Raw genomic sequence first — 27122 nt, 5'->3', positions numbered from 1 at the left:
GTAGCGTCTCCTTTCAAGCCAGGATAGACTAATGTTACCGAGCAGTGACTAAGTTTGTGGTCAAAGGCTTGCACCCATTTGCCACAGCAGATGCCCCCGATTTTCGGTAAGTGAATGTGTTTAATTGTAGGCAGGGACATTACTGGATATTCTTGTGTAATTGCTACAGAATAATTTATGTTATACTTTGTTATTGCTACAGAAGAATATTTATTTTATTATTTTACATTTACAATTTTTTTCCCCGGGGTCCCTGTGACACCACATTGAAGAGCCGTAGGCTGGATCTCTTAAGATCTCACTGTTGGGTTTGTAAGGCCATGTTACTCCTAAATTTCTATCTTGTTCAAAGAGAAGATATAAAACAAAGTTCTAAGCTAATCGACCTTAGTGTTCTCCTTTTTTAAAAAGAATCGATAAAGAATCGAATCGTTAAACAGAATCGAAAATGGAATCGGAATCGTGAAAATCTTATCAATACCCATCCCTACCGCTCACGCCTCACAGACGACAGCTTACAGTCCTGTAAAGATGAAAGTGACTTCGTACAGCCCCGACCTGCAGACGCTGTGCGCAGAGGTTCAGGAGCAGAAGTCCCGTTGTAAACATATCACGGCAGACCCGACGATGTTTGCATGAACGCGCTTTTCAGCTTCTCTTTATTGACCACTTTTCACACACGGTTGCTGTACGCACACAGCCGGCTGTAGCTTTGCAGCTCACAGCCCGACACACAACAGCACAGACGTTAAGGCGGCGAGGCGTGATTGCGGGTGCCGCTCAGGTGTGTCCGGCTCCCCTGCAGCGGCGCTGCAGACCACGCCCCGCCACACACATTAACCAGGTAAAATACATATTCAGGCAGAATTTTGCAAATATCTATTTTTCATCTTTCAGCAGCATCGAGCTTTTTTTCCAATTATTTTTTAAAAGTCAGGTCAAGGCTCCAAAAGCCCAAAGGAGATATAAGGGTGGCGGCTCACAGCAGCTTTTGTTTGCTACATCATTTTAGTTCAGCTGGGTGTCTTTCCTTTGGTTATATTTCTTTAAGAGTTCAAATGTGTTCATTACATAAATAACATGTAATTTTCTCTGTAGCACTTCATGGATTTCATAAGCAACACACCTTAGTTGTTCACACAAAGCATAAAGGTAAAAAACAGTATATACAGTGTTATCTTCATTCTAGACGTCAAAAAGTATTTGTGGCTCCCAGTGTTTTCTTTTGCGTGGAAACTGGCTCCAAATGGCTCTTTGGGTCCTGAAGGTTGCTGACCCCTGACCTAATGGTATATTTTTTTTAGCTGGATCGTTCTATAAAAACATGAATCAAATCTGAGAAAAGTTTCCACCTGACCTGTTGAATGTTATTGAAGCCAGAAGTTTGCCTTCATACTGTGTTTCTTGCATGCCTTTTGTGGTGTACTAATTGATGTGAAATGAATGCAATGTGGTTGTGTTTGCAGAGGTCAGAGGTCACAGTCTCCAGCATCCAGCTGTGTGTCTGTGAGGAGTGACCGGTCCAAAGACAGACCTCCAGACTTCAGTCATGAACCTGCAGCAACAATGTTCTTCAATCATGGAGCTCAGCTGACCATGTAAGAGAGCTGCTGACTCATTTACGGGTGTTTGAAATTCTGTGACCACTTTGTAATTTTAGTTTATATTTTAAAGTGTTTTTATTTGTAGTTGCCTGTATTTTTATTACACTGTGTGTAACGTGGTGGTTTGTGCTGTTTGGGATCGTTTTGGTGTATTTGTGTCAGAACATCAGATAAATGATTTCATCACATTTTAAAAGAAAGTATCAGGATAATAATCTGAACTGAGTCATCAGAAATAGAAAGATGGTCTCAACAGGCCACTGAGCTGATCTCCAAAGAAATGCAGAAGATTGAAGAGTCCGAGGCTGTTTATTTGTCACAGGCATCGTCATACACGTACAACACAGTGAAATGTGCTGAGCTGCTCCTGTGACTGGACAAAACATTATAAACAATCATTAAATGAAATAATGAAACATTGTGCAGATGTAATGTTAAAGTGCTTTGTGCCACATTAGCACAGCATGTACTGACAGAGCAGTGCAAGCAGAACAAAGCAAATGAGCAAAGTGATGTAAACAGAGTAACTGAACAGAGTGAGCAGAGTAATATCAGCAGTAATGAAGCAGCAGGATCAGTGTAGCAGCGTGTGACGTCATAATGAATCAGGTATGATCTGAAATATGACAGTGAGACAAGAACATGATGTAAGGTCCTGTTGAAACCCTGATGGTGATGCTATGAGGGGAGCATGTTCTGATTTAGGACTTGGATGGTCTGAGGATAGAAGCTCCTCTCTGTTTGTGTCCTGATGGTGCAGAAGCTTCTGCCTGATTGGCTCTGTGATGAAGGCTTTTACTGTGGAGTTTGTAGGCTGATCACTCTGTGTTTAATAAGACAGGCAGGAACAGCAAAGGAAACTTGGATTCTGAACTCAAACACAAGTTTCTCCACTTTGACTTTTCTCTGTGACCATCAGAGCTTCTGCACAGTGTCATCAAATCTGGATGTTTGTCACTGACAGTCAATGATTTTAGTGATAAAGAAATGTGTTCACAGAGGGAGGAAGAGGAAGAGGAGTGGTGTCTGTGAGGAGGAGCAGCTGTCCTGCTGTGCTTTGTGTCAGGACGTCCTGAAGGATCCAGTCTCTACCAGCTGTGGACACTGGTTCTGCAGACAGTGCATCTCCTCATACTGGGACCAGTCTGCTTCATCAGGAGACTGGTCCTGTCCCCAGTGTGGAGAAAGATCCAGAAGCAGAGCTGGACTGCAGACAGCCAGTCAGAGCAGCTGTGTACAAAGTAAGACTGAACATCTGTCTGCTGATGGACTCATTTCTGAAAACTGGACTTCTTGTTGTTGTTCAGACATTGAAGAGTTTTCTTTCTGTTTTTCTTTCTTTCAGCAGATGTTGGTCTGCAGGAGGTTTTAGATGAACATAAGATCAGTCTGAGGAGGAGATGTGAACGTGTGACTGAAGGAAGTGATGAAACAGGAAGTAGAACCCTCCTCAACAGGATCTACACTGAGCTCTACATCACAGAGGGACAGAGTGAAGAGGTTCATAGCCAACATGAGGTGAGGCAGCTGGAGACAGCTTCCAAGATGGACGCCCTCCATGACACTCCAATCAGGTGCCAGGACATCTTTAAAGCCTTACCTGACCAACAGAGACCCATCAGAGTGGTTCTGACCAACGGCGTGGCTGGTGTTGGAAAAACCTTCTCAGTGCAGAAGTTCACTCTGGACTGGGCAGAGGGCTTGGAGAACCAACATGTCAGTGTGGTGGTTCTGCTTTCATTCAGGGAGCTGAACCTGATCAGAGAGGAGCAGTACAGTCTTCTGGAGCTGCTCCATGTTTTCCATCCAACATTACAGAAGGTCACAGCAGAGAAGCTGGCTGTCTCTCAGCTTTTGTTCATCTTTGACGGCCTGGATGAAAGCAGACTTTCATTGGATTTCACCAACAGGAAGCTGCTGTCTGATGTCACACAGAAGTCATCAGTCAGCCAGCTGCTGACAAACCTCATCCAGGGGAATCTGCTTCCCTCGGCTCTCGTCTGGATAACTTCCCGACCTGCAGCGGCCAATCAGATCCCTCCTACATGTGTTGACAGGCTAACAGAAGTACGAGGCTTCACTGACGCCCAGAAGGAGGAGTACTTCAGGAGGAGATTCAGTGATGAAGAGCTGTCCAGCAGAATCATCTCCCACATGAAGACATCCAGGAGCCTCCACATCATGTGTAGAATCCCAGTCTTCTGCTGGATCACTGCTACAGTTCTGGAGCACATGTTGACTACAGAGCAGAGAGGAGAGCTGCCCAAGACCCTGACTGACATGTACTCACACTTCCTGCTGGTTCAGACAAAGAGGAAGAAGAACAAGTACCACGAGGGACATGAGACGAGTCCACAGGAGCTGACGGAGGCTGACAGGGAAGTTCTTCTGAAGCTGGGGAGGCTGGCGTTTGAACATCTGGAGAAAGGAAACATCATGTTCTACCAAGAAGACCTGGAGCAGTGTGGTCTGGATGTGACAGAGGCCTCGGTGTACTCAGGAGTTTGTACAGAGATCTTCAAAAGAGAGTGTGTGATCTTCCAGAAACCAGTCTACTGCTTTGTTCATCTGAGCATCCAGGAGTTTCTGGCTGCAGTCTACATGTTCCACTGTTTCACCAACAGGAAGTCAGAGGTGCTGAAGGACTTCCTGGGAAAAAAATACAAAGAGTCATCTCTGGATGATTTCCTTAAACGAGCCATGGAGAAATCCCTCCAGAGTAAAAATGGCCACCTGGACCTGTTTGTCCGCTTCCTTCATGGCCTCTGTCTGGAGTCCAACCAGAGACTCTTAGGAGGTCTGCTGGGTCAGACAGAGAACAGTCCAGAAACCATCCAGAGAGTCATCAAGAACCTGAAGAATAACAAGAAGTTTAAATCCTCTCCTGACAGAAGCATCAACATCTTCCACTGTCTGATGGAGATGAACGACCTCTCAGTACATCAGGAGGTCCAAGAGTTCCTGAAGTCAAAGCAAAGGTCAAAGGACCTCTCTATGATCCACTGCTCAGCTCTGGCCTTCATGCTGCAGATGTCAGAGGAGGTTCTGGATGAGTTTGACCTGCAGAAGTACAAAGCTTCAAAGGAGGGACGACTGAGACTGATTCCAGCTGTGAGGAACTGCAGAAAGGCTCGGTGAGTCCAGATGTGATCATTACTTCATTGATCAGTGTCGGTTAATAGTTTAATCTTTAAATTAAAAACACAGTCCTTGGTTATAAAGTGCTTTACAAGCACCAACATTACGGCTAACAGCTGGATTCTCCTGTTTCAGTGCAGCTAGCCAAACAACAAAGAGCCACTTGCTGCTAAAGACAGAGTGAAAGTGGACGGTATATCCTCCATTCTTCATGTAAAACACATGCAATGAATTGTAATGCACCATCTGTGTTTACCTTCATGCAGTTTTCTCTTTATGGTGGACTTGGATATTTAAATGTTTACCTCCTGGAGAGCCTTGTTCACTTGATTAGTTTTTGTGAAGGGGATTCTCCTCACCCCGTCTCCAAGGGAGACACCAGCTACCCTTCAGAGAAAATGTATTTGCCCCACTTGTAACCACGATCTGGTTCTTCCCGTCACTGCCCACAGCTCGTGACCATAGGTGAGGGCAGGGACGTAGATCGACCGGTAAATTGAGAGCTTCGCTGTCACGCTCAGCTCTCTCTCTCTTCACCACGACAGACCAGTACAGCGTCCACCTCACTGTTACCGCAGCAACAGTCTGTCTGTTGATTCCTGCTCCCCTCCCCCTTCTTTACTCAACCCTGAGATACTCAGACTCCTCCACCTGGGGCAGGAACGTCTCTGACCCAGAGTGGGCACTCCACCCTTTCCCAGCTGAGGACCATGGCCTCAGATGCTGATCCTCATTCACACGGCTTCACACTCTGCTGAGAACAGCTCCACTGTGAGCTGGAGGCCATCACCTGATGAAGCCAACAGAACCACATCCTCTGTAAAAACAGAGACGAGACTCTGACACCACACAAGTGGAATATAAGGTCAGAGGTCAGCTAATACCTAATATGGTAATCCTGAGCTAACAGGAAAGGGAAATGCAGTGAAGAAATGGATTTTCAAATGAGGAGTGGAATCACCATTTTAAATGTACAAAGTAAATCTTTGATTTTATTTTTTAAAAGATTTTAAAATCATTTTAAAAATTGGAATTCAAAAATGTTTTTTAAAATGAAATAAATGTACTCATGTTTTATTGCACAATTTATTAATGAAGCATGAAATGTATTTTGATGTGTTTTGACTCTTCTGATCCTCCATAATATTGAGATTGTATAGAAGTTTTCAACATTTGCAGATTTAGGATTATACTGTACACTATTATTAGCATAGTATGTAAAACATGGGGACACTAAAGCAGTCGCGCCAGAATGTCCTCTAAAAAGAAAGCTTCTTTAAAATACAAGCGAGTCAGACACCGAGGGCACAGAGATGAAGCAGGTCTGATCAGGAACAGTTTATTACTGGGCCAGGGAGCACAAATAAAAACACCCTTAAAATGTACGTGATACAAGGTTGTCAATTTAGTAAAACTAAATAAAACAATCCTAGAACCCGTAAAACTACCATTTTCTATATTCACTAACAAACCCCTGCTATAATTATGCCACATGTTCATTATGGGTCCATCAGCAGGCCAGGAATTCCGGCTTTAGAGCAGAGTCCACGCCAGCCCCGTCTTCGGCAGACAAGCAAGAGCCTCCCATCTTGTCCTTCCACTGGCCCATCATATCCCAGCCCAGCTTGCGTTCTGCACCCGAATCCATCATGCGACCACCGCCACAGCTCCCCTTGCATCAGTGTCCTGTAAAATAACAGATAGTAAACCTGCTGCCAATCACACGCGTTGTCTCCTACTGTTGCCGTTCCATGAGGTCAGGACTGGGTCGCCGTGTCACGCTGGCCATCTAGCATTAGCCTTCCAGTCTTGGGCTTCTCTCCTTCAGTGCTCAGCTAGCCTGCTTTTAAAAGGTCTTTACACAGCTGACACACCCATGCCTCAGCAGGTGGTCCCTATCAGCTAATTTGTCCCATGTGTAGCCAGTCCACAGTGGATTAAAAACTGTGTCACATAAAACACTAAAGCCCATGCAATAGAAACAGAATAAAACAATGCAAATAAAACGTCACTCATAAATAAACACTAAAAATCTGAATAAAAACAATATACAAGATAAATACAAATTTCCACTGTGTGACATCCCCCCATATTTTAACTGTGACAGTCCCTGTCACAACATTCAGGTGTTCTGTCCAGGAGGGTGGCTGAACAACACTTGGCCTTGCTGGCTACTGTGTCTCTGGTAGTCCCTTCTTTACACATAACACATGAAACATCAGCAATAATCTGCTACCAACGAGTTCCTTTGAATGCATCCTAGAAAAGTTACAGCATAGGTGAGTTATACAGTCCAATTGCCACATCCAGGTAACCTGCTGTTCTTCCATTTCGTGACCACATAGCATAGCTAATGTATGGGATTATCAGAACACTGACTCCTCTCAGCTCAGCTCCTCTGATATCCCTTGTGGATGAACACTACTCATGAATACTCACGTGGCAATAAAACGTCTTTTCTGTACACCCCTTGCTCACAACCCTCAACAAGGGTAGCTGATTTAAACACTTAGCATTCTATCATCTATATCTGTACCCCAGGTACTGAACACTGCTCCCAAACTTGTATCCTGTCGACAAACGCCAAAATTATGTAGCCGCTAAGACTGGTGGACCTAAATCTTCACCTCCAAGTCCGTTCACATACAAGAGGAAGGGGAGCAAGCGGGTCAGCGCTCAGGGCACAGAAACTAAGCTGGCTTTGAACACACACCATTTATTTCCATAAAAAACACAGCCAGAATCACAAATACAAGTTAAAATCCCCCGTATACAATAAAAAGAGTGTTCTCAATGCGCTAAAAACCCTGCCGGCAGAAATAACTATACACTATTAAAACAAAGCTAAAAAAATGTTTTCCATATGCTAAAATTACCCTCCCACAGTCCCATAATCCCACAGTACAGCCACACGCGGGCGAATGTGCCTTATCTGAAACAGGAGAGGAATTTCTCTTCCGGGATGGAAACCACGCCGGCCAGAAGAACAAGGAGGGGGCTCCTGTCGCAGACCTGTCTCCTGACAGCGCGTCGCCGCACAGTCTCGCCCCACTCCACACCTGCACACGGCCTCCCTCGTAGCACCGTCAGATGCAGGCAGAGGGGCATCCCTGCCCTGTTGTGAATTGAGGGCCATCGCCACCCACTGTTGCTGTTCCTGCAGTTGGGACTGGATCGCCGAACGACTCGCGGCGCCCCACAGTCAGGCAGCAGTTCCTTCAACACACGTGCGGGCTTACACGCGTTCCTTTTTCTCCTGCTCACCTTTCGTGCGTCGCTCCTCTTGTCTCTGCGCTCACCATCCCCTTTAACAGGTCAATCTGGCAGCTGATAGGCCACCTTGGGGAACGCCCCCATCTGTTTAGTCCTCAGTGGATTAAAGGAATATGGTACAACAACATTAACACACATAATATAAGTATGAGGATAAAACCATGCAATATAAATATCACAATAAAATCATGCAAATAAAATCAACACTATGTACCAATACACAGATTGATAAAACATAAAAACACAAATTTCCACTGTGTGACAAGTATACTACTATACAAATAACAGTGTATAGTATACTATTGTACTATACACTATTATTAACATAGTATATTTTAACAGGGAATCTTGATCCTGTTACATTTGACTTCTGTTGAGCTTCTTGAATTGTCACCTTCAGTTCCTTTCCTTTACTCTTCCAGTGTCTTTGGTTTAAATGTATTTACCCTGATAACTGCATATGAAACAGTTCACCTCTTGTCACTCACTATTATCTGTTTGCCATAAAAGTGTTGGTGATGTGTTGGGAGAATCATTATTTTCAGTCTCTTCTTATAAACATAGTGAGGCAAAGATGTGGGTCGTGGTCCCTGATAATCAGATGTGTCTGTGTTCTGTTACATGTGACGTTAGAGAGGTTTTAGTGGAGATAAAAACAGGACCAACATCACTCGTGACTGCTTTCCTGTCTTCAGTGTGTTTACTGGTGGAGCTCGTCCTCCTGTTGCATCTGTCACAGCTGTTACGCTCCTCTGTGACTCCTCCTCTGTCTGCTGTGACACTGCAGGAGTTTTTGGTCATGGCGTGTGAATAACTGCCGAGGTCGGCTAGGACGACGCCACCACTCGTTGTCAGACCCTGTCACGCTGTCTGGTGTCATCTTTAGCCGAGGTTATTAAGTACTTCAAAATGAAACCAGTCTCTGTTTTCAGTCTCCGCCCTCTTTTGCAGCTTTGAGCCAGGTTGTAACACCTGTTAAAGTCACCACCTGTTGTGACCGGGGAGTGAGATGAGTGTGAGAAAGATGAAAACAACGTCTCATTCTGACTAGTTACTGGGAACTGATGTGTGATGATGCAATAACAAAGATGACTGTTTCTATGATTTTCTGTTTTCTTAATTGTTTTTATTGATGATAAGGACAGGCAGAGGAGATTGGATGGATTTACTTTGTTTTATTCTTTTGCACTGAAATGGAGTCCAGTGTACAGTCCTTGGCGTTGCACATTTTAATATGTTTTAGCTGAGACTGTAGTGGGCACTCTTTAAATGTCGGGTCAGTTTGTCACGTTAGAGCCTATTTGTGCCTGTTAGTGCTGCGATGACTTCAGACCGAGCTGACTGAGGGGTCTAAGCTCATGATGCCACCAGCAACACCCGGGTCATGCCGCAGAGTTTTCAAACCCCGCTGACACTCGACATAATTTACTCAGGTTATATCAGGTGATCTAAGAAAGGCCGCTTAGAAAGAAAAGCGAGTGCACTGCTTTAAGTTTCTTGAAGATGTTTAATCCGAACATTCAGCTTCTTCACTTCTAAAACCAGAAAGTGGAGAGTCCCAGATTTTAATCCTAGTGGGAGTGTCCCTTAAGAGGTCATTGACCAACTATTGATCATGTGGCTCATCACATCAGCCAAGCTGTGAAAAAGGGTGTGGGTGATTATCAGCAGAGGTTTCAAGAGATGAAACGTCTTCAAGAAACTTAAAGAAGTCACTTTTCTTTCCAGGCTCCTTAGATTACCATGACTGTATGATGAGAACCTACACAGACATATCAGGTGAAGGTTTCAGTGTTTTGGTTCAGTTTAATGTAAAAATGGAGATGAAACACATATAAAGGCTGGTTTACACCACTGAGCCCTGCTCTAAAACACTGACACAGATCTGTCTGTGAAGCTGGCTTTAACAAATAAGAGCTTAAAGTTTTAAACACATGTTTAGCGCCGAACTGTCCACTTTACTGTCTGTAGCAGGAAGTGGCTGTTTGGCACTGAAACGGGAGAATCCAGCTGTTAGCCGTGATGTTGTGTTTGTAAAGCTCTTCATAAACGAGGACTGTGGAGGAGGAGAGCCTGTGTGAGTCAGGTGGTTCACCGGCCGAGTGTATCAGCGGCAGAAACAGCTGTTTCAGCAGCGCCGTTTTATGCAGTAAAATAATCTTTCTGTTCCCAAACACATCCACACAGTTTGCAACATAACAGCCCACTACATGCACATCACACCACAAATATGCATAAACCTGAACATAAAATATGTCCTGTACCTGTGTGATCTCTTTAAGTAACTCACAGAATATCAACACTAACGCCACAAGTTTGTTGGTATTTTAACATTTTAACCATTGATTTTGAATTAAAACCAACAGTTAAAATATTTTTACACCTGAGGAAAGAGCAGCAGAAATATTAAGACAGATAAATCATTCTGTCTTCAGTCTCCATGAACAGCATCAACATCCTCTGGTGAAATTTCTCTTTCCTCCTTAAAATATATTAAATGTCAGTTTAATTCCAGATTAATGGTTAAAACATGTATGTCACATATGAACATCAGGAAATAAAGAAAAGTGACTGATTCAGTTCCATATATGCTCCAGGGAGGCGTTAAGGTTCATTGAAATTGTTCAGTTATTAAAGTTTAATCTGAGCCGAGCTGACTTCCTCAGGAACAAATAAACACCGAGATAAACTTCACCTTACAGATATAATCTAAATGAATCATATCCAATCTCAGAGAGTTGACAGTCAGCTGTGTGCTGGGAGACATGTTTGTCTGCAGTGTACGAGCTCTGACCGCTCCCCAAAAATGTCGGAGTGAATACATTAATATTAAAAGTGTAGCTGGTGACACAGAAACAGAGGATTTAAGAAGTTTAAGTGTAGGTCGGGTCCACACATGTCCAAACACCTGTGCGTAGGCCTGCTTGTTACTCAGAAACGAACACTAATAAAATGGCCATAAGGCCAAAGCAATGGTTTTGACTGGTGTTGACCCCGCCCCCACCCTGAGTGTGGATGCTGAGAGAAGGGCCAGCTGTGAATATGAGGCTGTGGGAGCAGATGGAGAGAGAGTATGTCGGGGTATCCCAGTACAAACTTTACTGGGGTCAGAAATTAGACAGACTCCAGTTCCTTTGTTTGATTTATCTAGTTTGATGTTAGGAAAGAGATTCATGAGATGGAAAAACCTCCCAGTCTACTGAGATTCAGAAATGATTTGTACACATGGAAACTCCCTGAGTGGGAACAAAGAGTGTCCTGTCAGGAAGAGCATTTGGAATATGGATGTTGAGGATGTGACAGTGCCTGAAATCCTGCTGCTGTTCTGAACCATAGTTTCTGATCTGAAGGTCAAACAGAGTCATGATGGTTGTTTCTATTTGTTCCTTTTTAGTTTAGTTCCCCTGAAATCAGATGTGATATCAGCAGCTCTGAGTTCATTCATCATTATTGTCCAGTGATGACATTTCTGCTCCGTTTGGTGACAGTCAGCAGATTTTTCCTGAGTGTGGACGTGAACAGTCGTACCTGACAGCAGCAGGTAGCAAACAGAGATCATCTTTCCAGCTGAACTCTTCACTGAGCTGAACTCATTCAAAATGTTCTAGATTCAAGACAGGAAACAGTCCAAGTGTGTGTCTTCACTCTGACTCTGGATCAGATCTCAGTGACAGACTGTGGACATTATGGAAGCCTAAATGTGACACCATCTTCCTCCTTCATCTGCAGATTAAAGCCAAACAAAGATTCTCATTAAAAGTCTGCAGGTCTGAGAGAGACTCAATCGTTGTGTCATGTCAAACACAGTAAGAGGAGCTGAAGCACAGATGTGAAGAGCAGATGTTCATCAGATTATGACCTCACTCTGTTTTGTCTTCATATACATTCAGTCTGTGTTTATAATGCAGACTTTCTGCTTTTATAATAACACATTTTATATTTTCTGTAATCTCAGACTGGCTGACTGTGGACTCTCAGAGACTCACTGTGAAGTTGTGGCCTCGGCTCTGAAGTCCATCCCCTCCCATCTGACAGAACTGGACATGAGTAACAACAAGCTGCAGGATTCAGCAGTGAAGCTTCTGTGTGCTGGACTGGAGAGTCCAAACTGTCGACTGGAGACTATGAGGTGAGTTCACTGACTGCAGCTGTTGTTGTTTTTCTATATTTCAGATCTTTGATTGATGTTTGAAACTTTCTTTAGTTCCTAAATGTTCAGGATGTGTCTGAAGACAAATGTGAAGAAGTTTGAGTGCTTTCAGAAATGTTGTGTCTTTCCAAACGACTGAACAACAGTTTTCCTCTTGGCTCCAAATAGAAGTGACAGACTTGAGCAGGGTTCATTTAAAGGCTGACAGAAGTGGAGTGGTTTGATGTTTGACAGGACAGCTTTTCAGCCTCCACAGGTTCATGTTGTGCTCCATCAGTCAGTGAAGATGAAGTCAGTACTGGTGAGGCTGTAGAGTGTGTGAGGGATGTGAATGAGGCTGTTGGAGATCTGATGATAGCAGATAAAAACAGGCTGCAGAGACTTTGAGCTTGTGTGGAAACAGACAGAGAAAAGAAAGACATGAATGTCAAAGCTAATAAAGGTGAAGTTAGGAGCTGTGATGATGTTCATGTATCAGAAGCTGATCGGGCTGCTACAGAGACAACCCACACAGCTGCTGTGGTGAGGTTTGTGTTAAAGCAGAGGAACACAGGCCCACACATGACAGCAAAGCAGGTTTCAGGCTCTGTGAGAGGATTTCAAACAGAAGCTGGAGAAGAGAAAGGACTACAGAAAGAAGGCAGCTGAGACCAGTCCAAGTGTTTCCATGGAGCCCAGTCTAACATTCATTTATACACTAACGTACAGAAGTGAACGGGAAAATGAATCCATAGTTTCAAATGTAGAAATAGTTCTCAGTTCATTTACAGAGTTTAATACATTTCATGAGGAAATGTTCAAAGCAGCAGCTGAGAAAAAATCTGCTTCACAAAGTTGGATCCAATTCCAATAGTTTGTGATGCACTTTAACGCAGCGTGAGCAGTTCACTGCCTAACCCCACAGAGACTGTCAGTCTGGACTTTTCTTTATTTCTATTGGCTGTCAGTGAGATTTCAGAGCAATCAGAGACTGTGGGTCTGTGTATGAAGTATAATTCATGTGCAGTTGTTGAAGTTGTAGAATGAGAAATGGCAGTTTGGGGTATTTCCTGCTTTCATTGTCCTGCTTGTGCTGATGAAAATGTTTATTGACGTGTGAATTCATTCTTCAACGCTCGATTCTGCCTGAACAACGAGAAACTTTGCTTATTTTTGTGTAACACAATTCAAAGTAGGGCTGGGTATCGTCACTGATTTCTAGAATCGATTCGATTCAATTCGATTGGAATCTGGGAAATTTTGCCTCAGACAGTCAGAAATATTATAATTCAGATCAGTATATTTACATATTTTTGTATCTATAAAAGGGAAGCTGGCACTTTCGAGACTTTATCAAAGGTGTGAGCATCACAGCAGAGGCCTTTGTGTCAAAGTAGCTGAAGATAAAACACAGAAAAACATGAAGCTGATTTTTCTGGGATTTTATAAAAATATTCTGCAGTAGATCAAAAACACATAAACATTACCTGATGCTGCTGAAGTGAAGCAGAGCAAAGTTACACCGTTTTTATTACAAACACAGCGTTTTGCAGTTTTGCATAATTTTAAAAAGTTTAAATTTGTTCAGTATTGAACGGCAGAAATGAGGCTTTCTTTTCGAAAGTAAGTAAAAGGAAAAAAAACAGCGGCCGACAGCGCTGTAAACAACGGTAGACTTGTGCGTAACAAGCAAGCGAATAATGCAGAAAACAGATTTTTAGACGGGAAACTGTGTGTGAGAGAGAGAGAGAGAGAGAGAGAGAGCTGTGCATGAAGTGTGATTTTATCCTGGTGGAAGCAAAACAGCAAAAGTCAGAGTGAGTTCATGACGATGTTTATGTGAAGCGTAGTTTGGATCTTCTTTTGCTGCTGGTTCAGTCAATATTGTTTGGAGAGAGATAAAACTAACAGCTTTATAATCAGCGTAAAAAGGACGTAATAGAATAGAATAGAATAGCCTTTATTGTCATTGTACAGAGTACAACGAAATTGGAGTGCCACTCCCTTGGTGCAAGATTCAAAAATAAATATAAATGTAAAATATAAAAAGTACAATAAAACAATCGCAAGTATTCAAACAATAGTAAGTAAGATATATGCAGGATAGCAGCATTAATATAATGACAGTATGAATAGCAGCATAATATAATGGCAGTGACGGTATGGTATAGCTAAGCAGGTTCAAACAGGTTAAACACAAAGCTCGGAGCCGCCGAAACATCAGAATCAGCGAGCTGTCGGCTTTCAACCCCGACTGTGTCCGTGCCATCGGGTGAGAAAAGCGACATCTCACTGATTCTGATTCGCGGGTCGCGCTGTGTGTTTAAGTCTTTGTGCAGAATCCGTGTTCCTGCTCTCATTTACTGTCTTAGCTGTTGTTGAGATTTTGTGAGATTTCACCAGAAATTCTGGAATTTCAAGCAAAATAAATTTATATTAAAAAATAGATTCAGGATTTTAATTAATCGATTTTACGTTATCCAAGCCAGAATCGATTTTTATCGATAAATCGATTATAAAAACCCACCCCCTAAAAGCGTCCTATTAGACCCATTAAACACTAACATAGATGAATACTCAGATTTAAACCTTTATTGTTTCACAAAGGGTTAAAAAGGGAACGTCCACAGTTTAGACTGCAGCAGATTTTATTAAAGCAGTTTGACAGGAGCAAAGCAAAAACACAAAGAATAAGTGTTTCACATATTAATACATATAACATAATAATAAAAGAAAAGCAAAATAATGATACAAAAGAATGAAAAAGTTGTCCAGAGCAGCAGGATGTCTGAGGTCTGCAGAAACACAAAAACACAGCAGCTAAAAATAGTTGTTGAAAGAAAACGAGGTGGGAGCTGCTGATTCCTGAGCTTTGATACTGGATTAGCTTCAGTAGTTATTCCCATCACTGCTGTAGGAGCTACATTTAGTCACAGCTGATTGTCTCCTTTGACCAATCAGAAGACTACTGTTGTAAAAACAAGCAGACAAAGAACCAATGAGAGTGAAGAACAGGATAAAGAGCTCGTGTGATGGAGGCAAAGCAATAATCAGCAGACTGTAGCAGTTTCTATCTGGATGAAAGTAGAAGGAGCTCAGCGGAGCTCAGTCCCATATCTTTGTTTAGAAACAACATCAGTGATTTCCTGCTGCTCGAGATGATTCCAGCAGCTCTCATTACAGCAGCTGATGAGAGAAACAGCTGATGGCTCACAGCTCGTGCACTGTTGGATCTCCAGATGTTCACGTGGCTGAAGTCTGTGAAGAAACTGTGGTCCACGTAGTTCACACGGCCTCAGATTGGACCGAGCTCCCTGGATCACTGCAGCATCCTCAGCTGGTACATGGACGTCTCTGCTCCTCAGTCTTGGAGCCCCTGCAGGTCCGTCCACACCACCGGGGTCTTCTCACTCACCTTTCCTTTGTCCTCGTCCTTCATCGGCCGTGCTGTGTCTTTGTTCCTGCGGTGTTGTTCCCACGATGCAGCGCTGATGTTCCCTCCTTGAATGCACAACAAGTACGGTGCTGGTCTTTCTCGGGTGGAGCAGAGACAGATTGAAGTCTTTCAGGCTTTAGTGCCGACTTCCCTGACAGAGGCTGGACTCCATGGTCTGCACAGGAGGCTTCTACACTGTGTGGAGGTGACTCCTGGACTCGAAGACAGGCTGCAGGTACATGTGTGATGAAGAGGAGCTACAGCAGTGTGATGGAGCTGCAGGTGTGAAGGAAGTCCTGCTGTCCTGTCCCACCCTCATCTTTGCTTCCTCTGTCTTCTCTGGACTTGTCCTCCTGTTTCAGAAACAGCACTGCTTCATGCCGAGGGTGGACGGGAGCGTTGGCTCTGATTCTTTTACCGTCCACCACAAGGAGACACTGATGCTGACCTCCTGATTCATCTGCATGTGTTCTGCTTCACACTGCTCACCTCCACCAAAGACTTCACAAACATCTTCTTTCTTTGAGTCCAGTTTGTCCCACAAACACTTCCAAATCTCCTCCTCTGAGATTCTGCAGCTTCTTGCAGTGTGACTCAGCTGACTTCTGACAGACCACAGACTGGCACAGCATCCACATGTGTCTCCTTTCAAACAGGCTCTTGATGTTTCCTCCCACATCATTCTGGCCTCTCAGTCTCCTTTGTTCTCCAGCTCTGTAGCTCCAGCTGGTGAAGCTTCAGTTTTCCATGTTGGTAACAGTAAACTACAGCCTCTGCTGTCAGCTGGGTAACTAAACAGAGCTCCAGCACGTCTCTGCGGTGGTGCTACATCCAGCCCGCAGACGGCCGTCTACATGTTGTAGTGGTTTACAGTCACCAGGGGGCGCTGTCCCAGCCATGCAGGCAGTGGGCTGCTCTGCTTGTGCTGTTGTTGGTGAAGCTGAAGTGAAAGCGAGAGTTAAAACCCTGAACAGTGTCCACTGAGCTTCTCATGCTCTTCTCATGCTCAAAGAAGTTTAACAGGAAGGACGACTCGTCCATCAGGCGTCCAGCTGTCCGTGACCGTGTCCACAGCAGAGTGTGACCGAGGCTTCATGCTAACACGCACACATGAAGCTAATACCACCACGAGCAGCTGCTCAGTGGATTTGGAGGACAAATGTCTGCAGCTTCTCACAGGCAGTATGCAGAATGTGGATCTCCACAAAGACTGTGGAGAGCTCGTCCCACACTCTAAATCCACACTTGTCTGCACAAAACTTCTCACACGTTCCCGTCACAAGTGTCTTCTAAGTGAAGCTACCAGGTTCAGGTCCAGCTTGTTTATCTGGAGCTGCAGTAGATGATCCATCCTCACAAAGCAACACAGACAGCAGATATGCAAACACACAACACAACCAAAGGATTCTCTCTGCATGTCTGTGGCTGATGCTGCTGGAACGAAGCTGTTTGAAACCTTGTTGTTCTGCACTTTGGGACCAGAAGAGGAAACTGAAGCTCTGTGCAGAGGGTCCAATGGAAGCAGCCAAGCGCTGTAAGTGTCTGCTGTACAGGGATGCTGGTTCAGCTGTGGCTCAGTTTCACAGTGTGACTCAATAAAAGCAGCAGGAAATCAAAGCTTGATGCTTTCATCAGTGTGGAAATAAGAAAGTTTCCTGTGACAGACGCTGGAGCTCTTTCACTCTCAGCTTCACAGTTTCAGCTTCAAACTTCTTCCAACATGTTTCTAACACGGCCACATTCCACCTTAATGGAGCTGATATCTTGTGCATCAGCACATTTTCTAAAGGCAGCGATCACATCTTTAGTTTTGGATGTTTAACTGCAGATTGTTTATGTGTTTATAGCACATTAATTACAGCAGCAGCGTTGACCACAGTGCTGTACAAGAATCCAAAATAACTATTAAAATAACTCCTAATATTAATATCACACATCAAATATCAAATAACTCTCATGCTGTATTAAAAGCCAGTGAATACAAATGTGTTTTCAGAGCAGATTTACAGAGACTGACAGCAGGAGCTGGGGCTGTTCGATAGAACGATGTATATATGATGACCATATGAAAACGTCTATCGTTTCATATCACGCTCTTTGTTTCCTGCTTATGTGTTTGTGTTTTCCAGATAAAGCTTTCAAAATAAATCTGAAGATCCTGTTGAGAGTTTTCAAAATAAACACAATACAGTACTGCGGTCGCTCGTTTATTGAGTTACGTTCTAAAAATAAGTCTCAGAATGAAGTAGCAGCTTTATGTTTTACAAGTATTATAGAAGTTTTAAGGCAGTTAAACCCTCACTGCACACTTTCTACACTTTTCTCAGACAGGCATGAACATTTTCACACTTTTCTCTCTTGTTTAAACAAAGTTCAAACCTTCATAGAAAAATAAGTTCATTATTAAAGAGTGAAAGCAAAGTGTTTCTGAAATGTGTCAAATCAGCCTTTGCTGGCATTAAATGAGCTTCTGTGTGAGGAGCACTCGTCCATGGCCTGGGCTCCTCGCTGTCAGGTAAAGTTTCATAAAGCTTTTGAGTTTTTCTGCAGATAATGTTGGTGTCCAGCACGATGTTCTTTTTCCTGCGGTCACTGAGCCACAAAGCCAAAGCTGACTCCATCCTTACGATGTTCTTGTTGTGGACAGTTACAACCTTTTTGCCTCCTTGTTGAAACTATGATGGTCAGCATCTTCCTCTGCCTTTGGCTGCTACCACAGGTGCAAAACGTCTCGTCATCATTGTTGTTTGTTGGGACAAAACGTACAAACATACAGTGCAGCACTGCAGAGTCACACTGCTGTAAATTTGAACACATTCTGTACTGTACAGGAGACACGGCACAAGATTGGCTGACAATGGTCTACAGCCAATCAGGACGCAGAACACAATGCGCTGTAAAAAACAAAAACATGCAAAATTGCACAAAAAAGATCAGCGAAACAGCGAGGCCGCCAAAGGTGAACTGTGTTACAGCGAGGGACCAGCGTATATGTGGTTGTTGGGACGATAAATGTCTTTGAGCTTGTGTCAGAAGACGAGCTGCAGCTTTCTGGACCAGCTGCAGTCTTGCCAGGCAGGTCCCACTAACTCCAACATATAAGGAGTTACAATAATCCAGCTGGGACGTCATGAAAACGTGGATCGCCCGTTCAAGGTTTTTAAAAGATAGAAATGATCTCACCTTAGATAAAAGCCTCAGTTTGAAGAAAGACCGCTGTACAACTGAGCTCAGCTGTTTTTCAAATTGCCGTCAAATATAAGCCCCAAATGTAATAATGCGATTTAATAAAAGAGCTGAACCAGTCTAATAGAGCGCCCTTGATGCCGCCATGCTCCAATGGTGAGGTCAAGATGCTGTGGTCAAGGCAGCGGTCAGATCCAAAAGCACAGCTGAGTCTCCTGATCAGTGGCTGATAAAAGATCATTAAGAACTTTCCAAAGTGCAGTTTCAGTGCTGTGAAGAGCTTTAAAACCAGACTGAAACCTTTACAACAGATTGCAGCTGAACAAATATAATCTTTTACAAAATCTTCGGCAGGAAGGGAAGCTTTGAAATAGGCCTGAAATTTGAGCGGACAGAGGATCCAGATCAGGTTTTTAGTACAGGCTGTACAACAGCATGTTTAAAACAGGCTGTACAACACCTGAACTAAGACTGCTGTTAAAAATCGCTAAGATGTCGGAACCAACAACCTTTAAAATCTTTTTAAACACGTGTTGGAACAACATCATTTGGACAAGATGATGTCTTTATAGCATCACATCGTTCCTCCACCTGATCAAACCACACAGGCTCAAACTGATCAAAAACAGCTGAGCAGGTGAATATTTTAGCCCCGGTGCGATCTCGGGCGAGAGTATCGATGATGGCCAACGGGCAGCGTCCAGCTCTACGGCCGCTGAAGAGCAGACTCAACAGACGCGCGTGATGTGGATCCTACTGCTCTAAAACTGGAGCTTCTTCAATCCATTAAAGAGGACATTAGTACGCTGTTAAAAGAAGAACTCAGAAATGCATTGAAAGAAGATTTTGACAATATAAGGGCTGACGTGCAAGGACTGAGAAATGAGATCGCTAACAGCATGGCGGCGACGTGCGGCGAAGTTGATGGAGTAAAGGTTACAGTGAAAGAAGCTGAGGATGGGCTGTCAATGTGGAGCGATGAGGTGACCACCCTGCAGTCTACAGTAGAGAGTATGAAGGAGGAGCTGTCTGACCTGAAGGATAAATGTGATGAAGGCAGGAAGCGGAGAGCTAACATCCACATCATAGGGATCCCAGAGGGCCTGGACTCGAGCTCCTCCACGGCCGTATCCGTGCTACTACGTGAAGTGCTGGGTATGGATAAAGACGTTATTGTCGACCGCTCACACAGGAGCCCTATCCTGAGAAAGCCAGCTGGTGACCCGCACGCCGTCATAGCCGAGCGTCACTACTACCAGGATTGTGTGGCTACGCCGTGCCAGGGCCCAAGCCCCGCTTGAGTTTAACGGACAACCTATTGCAATATTACGACTGGGCGATATGACCCAAAGTTCATATCTCGATATTCTTTAGCTGGATGGCGATATACGATATATATCTCGATATTTTTGAAGCCAGAAAGTACGAACAAAAAGAGAGTTCTTAGTCAAAGCTGTGTCCCAAATATCACACAGGCACATTTATTAACATACAGCGTAGATGTACATGAAACAATTACTCAGAAATAAATGATCAGCATTTATTAAATAATAATGCTCCATAAATAAAAGAAAACAATGTTGTTTTTGTGCATAACAAAAAGCTCACAATCGTGCAGTCAAAATGTAAACAGACGCTGAGCATAATAACAAGCAGCTGCTCTGTTCCCAGGTTCTACTGCGTGACTGACAGCCTGGAGTTTGAAACCCTCTTTGTAACCGTGTCTCTTACAGGTGCCATTTATGGTCCTTATACACACTCAATACAGTAATATTACGTTGAAGCAGAGTACGTATCACTCCGCGAGGCTCCTCGTAGCTGTAATGCTCCAACAATCCATCAAGCGGTGCGGCCTCGTAGCTTAGTAAAGTCGTACCAAAACATCTTTTGAAAGGTTTCTGAGCGCCGTGTAGCACATAAAATCGGTTCGAGGTCAGTAAGCACAACCAGAATTCATCCATAAGGCGCACTGTCGATTTATGAGAAAATTACAGGATTTTAAGTGCAGAAAATATAGTTTATGGTTTTCCTTTGATCTTAGCAAATATCTACGCCTCTAATTGGGACGATCACAGATTTTTCACTAATGTCTTTGCGCGGCTCCCCAATATGTCATCACACAATATCATCTTTGAGGGAGACCTAAACTGCTCATTATCTGCTATGGACCACAGTTCACACAAAAGTACACTTAGTCCAAAGTCAGCATGCGTCATTCAGAGCTTTCTTGATAATTATGGGCTGGCTGATGTATGGAGATTTCATAATCCTGCTTCACATCAATACTCTTTTTTTTCTAATGTCCATAAAACATATATTTGTATAGAAAAACGTCTCCCTTTAGTTACAGAATGTGATTATAAGACTCTGGTGATTTCTCCTCTTGTTTTTTCAATGTGTATTCCTGATGCCTGCTCCAACTATCAGCCATGGAGATTCAACTCAGTGTTGTTAGCAGATGAAGAGTTTGTCAGTTACAAAAGGTCTCAAAGAGATTTTTTTTCTATCAATCAGACCCCAGAGATGTCATCATCAGTCATTTGGGAATCTCTAAAAGCATCTGAGAGGCCAAATAATTTCATTTTGTGCCAAACAAAGTGCAACACTGAAAGAACATCATCCATAAATATTGAGTAAGAACTGGACTCTCATACAGCGAGACTCAAATGCCTTTAAACATCAGCTTATCCTGCTGATCCAAGTCCAACACTGAGTTTGTAAAAACATGTTTGTCAATCATTTTGTTTGGTTTCTGAGGAAAAAGATTCAATAACTTGCTGCTAATACACAACATTTCATCATATTTCCTCATAACCCTCTTTTGTCTGACCATTTGATCCCATTTGAATTTGCAATAAAGGATCCACAGAGTTTGGTGACAATAATGACAGTAGATGTTTGTGTGAAAGTGCTGGAAGCAAATGAGTGTGTGATGTTCTTTCAGTGTTGCACTTTGTAGACGCTCCCTGAGCACTGGTCTCACAGCCAGCTGCACATAGAGACCAGTGTTGTTAGTCCAGGTCAGAAGATGACTTGTTGGAATGAAAATGAGCTTGTAGTTTGTCTGCTTTAATAATGTGACTGGAAAAAGGTGTTGGACTTCAAATATGTCCATTTCTGTCACACTTCACCTTTAAAAGTGAAGCCATGTGGTTCCTGGAAGGAAAAACACAACTTTTTCAAGTCTTTGTCCTGTTTTTATGAGAAATGTACGACTTTAATGTGAAACATTCAGAGTTTTTTCTCTTGTTGTGTTTGTTTGAAGCTGCTTCCTGTTGGCTTCAGCTGTTTGGAGTTTCCATTTTCTAAACTTCTACATTCTGAACCTTCTTCAGCTCTGAACAGATGATGAAACACTGAATGATTTCAAGCACTTTGTCTAATAAACTTACATCTTTCATTCTTTATACAGATTGTGGAGCTGTGGTTTGTCAGAGATCAGCTGTGATTATCTGGCAGCAGCACTGAAGTCCAACCCCTCCCATCTGAGACAGCTGGACCTGAGCTCCAACAACAAGCTGCAGGATCCAGGAGTGAAGCATCTGTGTGGTTTCCTGGAGAGTCCAGGATGTAAACTTGAAACTCTGAGGTCAGTCAGCATGTTTTAGTTGTGCTGAGATGAATATGATGTGAAAGTTGTGCTGACACTAAACTGCAGACATCAGGCTGATATTATACTGATCCACACTGAGGATCTTCATGGTAAAGTCTGTTTTCTTCTTCTCTGGTTTAGTCCATTGACTGCAGCAGAACAATGTTCACATTTCAAACAGTGATACTCAACGTATGGCCCGCGGCCCACACGCGGCCTGCCCACCTTTCCTGATTCAGAGAGAGGGGACCCTGATTAACTGTGTAGCTTCTTCCTCACAGTTCTAAGTATCAGACACAACAATGAATAATCCACAGCTGACTGTCTTTAGAGGGTCAAAGGTCACGGCACACAGCAGACAGTCAGAAATATTCTAACTCTGATCATTTATCAGTTGTGACACTGTGAGACTTGATCAGAGGTGTGATCATCACAGCAGAGGCCTTTGTGTCAAAGTCACTGAGGATCAAACAGAAACACATGAAGCAGATTTTCCTCTTCTGGCTTTTTATAGCAGATAACCTTCAAAATATTCTGCAGTCGATCAAAAACTGAAGCAAACCATGAAGCAACATGTGAACATGAGCTGATGCTGCTGAAGTGAAGCAAAGTTACAGAGGTTTGATTACAGACACAGCTGAGAGTTTGTAATCTGTCATCATTTTAAAAAGTTTCCATGGAACAGCAGAAATGAGGCTTTACTGTCAGAGGCCGACAGCACTGAACACAACAGCAGACTGGTGGCTAATAAACAGTGAATGATGCAGAAACAGATGTTTGAAGCTGTTCTTGGAGTACACTGAGAGAGAGAGAGCTGTGCAGGCAGGAACAGCCAAAGTCAGAGAGAATTCATGAGCATATTGATCAAACGTGAAGCAGAGTTTGGATCTTCTTTTGCTGCTGCTTCACTCAGTTTTGGTTGGAGACAGATGAAACCTGCAGCTTCAGGATCTGTGAGCTGTCCACTTTCAGCCCCGACGGCGTGTCCGTGTACGTGCCGTCGAGTGAACGATCCACGCTCTGTGTTTCCATCTTTGTGTGTTTAGCTGCTCTCATTTACTGTTTTAGCTGTTTGCTGCTTGTTGAAATAGTTTGTGAGCTTTAACCTGAGATTCTGGCAAAATACATTTATATTAAACATCGATTCAGGATTGAATGAATCAACATCGTTTTATTCAAATTAAAACCATTTAAATGGGAACATGAATTTTTTACAGCCGCCTCTAATGCTGGGTAATGTCAGCTGGTCCATGTGCAGCTGGCTGTGAGGCTCAGGGAGCGTCTACAAAGTGCAACACTGAAAGAACATCATCCATAAATATTGAGTAAGAACTGGACTCTCATACAGCGAGACTCAAATGCCTTTAAACATCAGCTTATCCTGCTGATCCAAGTCCAACACTGAGTTTGTAAAAACATGTTTGTCAATCATTTTGTTTGGTTTCTGAGGAAAAAGATTCAATAACTTGCTGCTAATACACAACATTTCATCATATTTCCTCATAACCCTCTTTTGTCTGACCATTTGATCCCATTTGAATTTGCAATAAAGGATCCACAGAGTTTGGTGACAATAATGACAGTAGATGTTTGTGTGAAAGTGCTGGAAGCAAATGAGTGTGTGATGTTCTTTCACTGTTGCACTTTGTAGACGCTCCCTGAGCACTGGTCTCACAGCCAGCTGCACATAGAGACCAGTTTTGTTAGTCCAGGTCAGAAGATGACTTGTTGGAATGAAAATGAGCTTGTAGTTTGTCTGCTTTAATAATGTGACTGGAAAAAGGTGTTGGACTTCAAATATGTCCATTTCTGTCACACTTCACCTTTAAAAGTGAAGCCATGTGGTTCCTGGAAGGAAAAACACGACTTTTTCAAGTCTTTGTCCTGTTTTTATGAGAAATGTTCGACTTTAATGTGAAACATTCAGAGTTTTTTCTCTTGTTGTGTTTGTTTGAAGCTGCTTCCTGTTGGCTTCAGCTGTTTGGAGTTTCCATTTTCTAAACTTCTACATTCTGAACCTTCTTCAGCTCTGAACAGATGATGAAACACTGAATGATTTCAAGCACTTTGTCTAATAAACTTACATCTTTCATTCTTTATACAGATTGAGGAGCTGTGGTTTGTCAGAGATCAGCTGTGATTATCTGGCAGCAGCACTGAAGTCCAACCCCTCCCATCTGAGAGTGCTGGTGCTGAGCGACAACTACAACCTGCAGGATCCAGGAGTGAAGCATCTGTGTGGTTTCCTGGAGAGTCCAGGATGTAAACTTGAAACTCTGAGGTCAGTCAGCATGTTTTAGTTGTGCTGAGATGAATATGATGTGAAAGTTGTGCTGACACTAAACTGCAGACATCAGGCTGATATTATACTGATCCACACTGAGGATCTTCATGGTAAAGTCTGTTTTCTTCTTCTCTGGTTTAGTCCATTGACTGCAGCAGAACAATGTTCACATTTCAAACAGTGATACTCAACGTATGGCCCGCGGCCCACACGCGGCCTGCCCACCTTTACTGATTCAGAGAGCTGTGTTTGTGTGGGCGGGGCTCAGACAGCTCCGCCCACTCAGTTTGTTCCCTCCTGATTCATCTGCATGTGTTCTGCTTCACACTGCTCACCTCCACCAAAGACTTCGCAAACATCTTCTTTCTTTGAGTCCAGTTTGTCCCACAAACACTTCCAAATCTCCTCCTCTGAGATTCTGCAGCTTCTTGCAGTGTGACTCAGCTGACTTCTGACAGACCACAGACTGGCACAGCATCCACATGTGTCTCCTTTCAAACAGGCTCTTGATGTTTCCTCCCACATCATTCTGGCCTCTCAGTCTCCTTTGTTCTCCAGCTCTGTAGCTCCATCTGATGAAGCTTCAGTTTTCCATGTTGGTAACAGTAAACTACAGCCTCTGCTGTCAGCTGGGTAACTAAACAGAGCTGCAGCACGTCTCTGCGGTGGTGCTACATCCAGCCTGCAGACGGCCGTCTACATGTTGTAGTGGTTTACACTCACACGACGTGCGGCGAAGTTGATGGAGTAAAGGTTAGAGTGAAAGAAGCTGAGGATGGGCTGTCAATGTGGAGCGATGAGGTGACCACCCTGCAGTCTACAGTAGAGAGTATGAAGGAGGAGCTGTCTGACCTGAAGGATAAATGTGATGAAGGCAGGAAGCGGAGAGCTAACATCCACATCATAGGGATCCCAGAGGGCCTGGACTCGAGCTCCTCCACGGCCGTATCCGTGCTACTACGTGAAGTGCTGGGTATGGATAAAGACGTTATTGTCGACCGCTCACACAGGAGCCCTATCCTGAGAAAGCCAGCTGGTGACCCGCACGCCGTCATAGCCGAGCGTCACTACTACCAGGATTGTGTGGCTACGCCGTGCCAGGGCCCAAGCCCCGCTTGAGTTTAACGGACAACCTATTGCAATATTACGACTGGGCGATATGACCCAAAGTTCATATCTCGATATTCTTTAGCTGGATGGCGATATACGATATATATCTCGATATTTTTAAAGCCAGAAAGTTCGAACAAAAAGAGAGTTCTTAGTCAAAGCTGTGTCCCAAATCTCACACAGGCACATTTATTAACATACAGCGTAGATGTACATGAAACAATTACTCAGAAATAAATGATCAGCATTTATTAAATAATAATGCTCCATAAATAAAAGAAAACAATGTTGTGTTTGTGCATAACAAAAAGCTCACAATCGTGCAGTCAAAATGTAAACAGACGCTGAGCATAATAACAAGCAGCTGCTCTGTTCCCAGGTTCTACTGCGTGACTGACAGCCTGGAGTTTGAAACCCTCTTTGTAACCGTGTCTCTTACAGGTGCCATTTATGGTCCTTATACACACTCAATACAGTAATATTACGTTGAAGCAGAGTACGTATCACTCCGCGAGGCTCCTCGTAGCTGTAATGCTCCAACAATCCATCAAGCGGTGCGGCCTCGTAGCTGAGCAAAGTCGTACCAAAACATCTTTTGAAAGGTTTCTGAGCGCCGTGTAGCACATAAAATCGGTTCGAGGTCAGTAAGCACAACCAGAATTCATCCATAAGCCGCACTGTCGATTTATGAGAAAATTACAGGATTTTAAGTGCAGAAAATATAGTTTATGGTTTTCATTTGATCTTAGCAAATATCTACGCCTCTAATTGGGACGATCACAGATTTTTCACTAATGTCTTTGCGCGGCTCCCCAATATGTCATCACACAATATCATCTTTGAGGGAGACCTAAACTGCTCATTATCTGCTATGGACCACAGTTCACACAAAAGTACACTTAGTCCAAAGTCAGCATGCGTCATTCAGAGCTTTCTTGATAATTATGGGCTGGCTGATGTATGGAGATTTCATAATCCTGCTTCACGTCAATACTCTTTTTTTTCTAATGTCCATAAAACATATATTTGTATAGAAAAACGTCTCCCTTTAGTTACAGAATGTGATTATAAGACTCTGGTGATTTCTCCTCTTGTTTTTTCAATGTGTATTCCTGATGCCTGCTCCAACTATCAGCCATGGAGATTCAACTCAGTGTTGTTAGCAGATGAGGAGTTTGTCAGTTACAAAAGGTCTCAAAGAGATTTTTTTTCTATCAATCAGACCCCAGAGATGTCATCATCAGTCATTTGGGAATCTCTAAAAGCATCTGAGAGGCCAAATAATTTCATTTTGTGCCAAACAGAATAGAATAGAATAGAATAGAATTCAACTTTATTGTCATTGCACATGCACAGGTACAGGGCAACGA

The 27122-nt window shown here is 43.3% G+C and overlaps 2 protein-coding genes across 3 annotated transcripts in view; both read left to right on the top strand.

Annotated features, from left to right (window-relative positions):
* The window catches only part of LOC308394299 (uncharacterized protein), a 1060216-nt gene that overhangs the window by 849191 nt on the left and 183903 nt on the right, over positions 1–27122 (top strand). Inside the window, exon 36 of the mRNA XM_080878552.1 lies at positions 22179–22355. Within this exon, the coding sequence (XP_080734678.1) occupies positions 22179–22355 (177 nt within the window). The remainder of the gene's footprint in view (positions 1–22178; positions 22356–27122) is intronic.
* Positions 1470–27122, top strand: part of LOC308394301 (protein NLRC3-like) — a 52287-nt gene continuing 26634 nt past the window's right edge. The window contains exons 1-5 of one of the 2 annotated variants that reach the window (XM_080878557.1): positions 1470–1598; positions 2604–2845; positions 2950–4738; positions 11971–12144; positions 24463–24639. In XM_080878557.1, coding sequence (XP_080734683.1) covers positions 1567–1598; positions 2604–2845; positions 2950–4738; positions 11971–12144; positions 24463–24639 — 2414 coding nt within the window. In that variant the 5' untranslated portion in view covers positions 1470–1566. The remainder of the gene's footprint in view (positions 1599–2603; positions 2846–2949; positions 4739–11970; positions 12145–24462; positions 24640–27122) is intronic. The other variant, XM_080878558.1, reaches the window with a different exon arrangement.

The sequence above is a fragment of the Rhamphochromis sp. 'chilingali' genome, assembly GCF_963969265.1.
Source record: "Rhamphochromis sp. 'chilingali' genome assembly, chromosome: 3".
NCBI lineage: Eukaryota > Metazoa > Chordata > Actinopteri > Cichliformes > Cichlidae > Rhamphochromis > Rhamphochromis sp. 'chilingali'.
The sequence above is the reverse complement of the archived record's forward strand: the minus strand, read 5'-3'. Positions and strand labels throughout refer to the sequence as shown.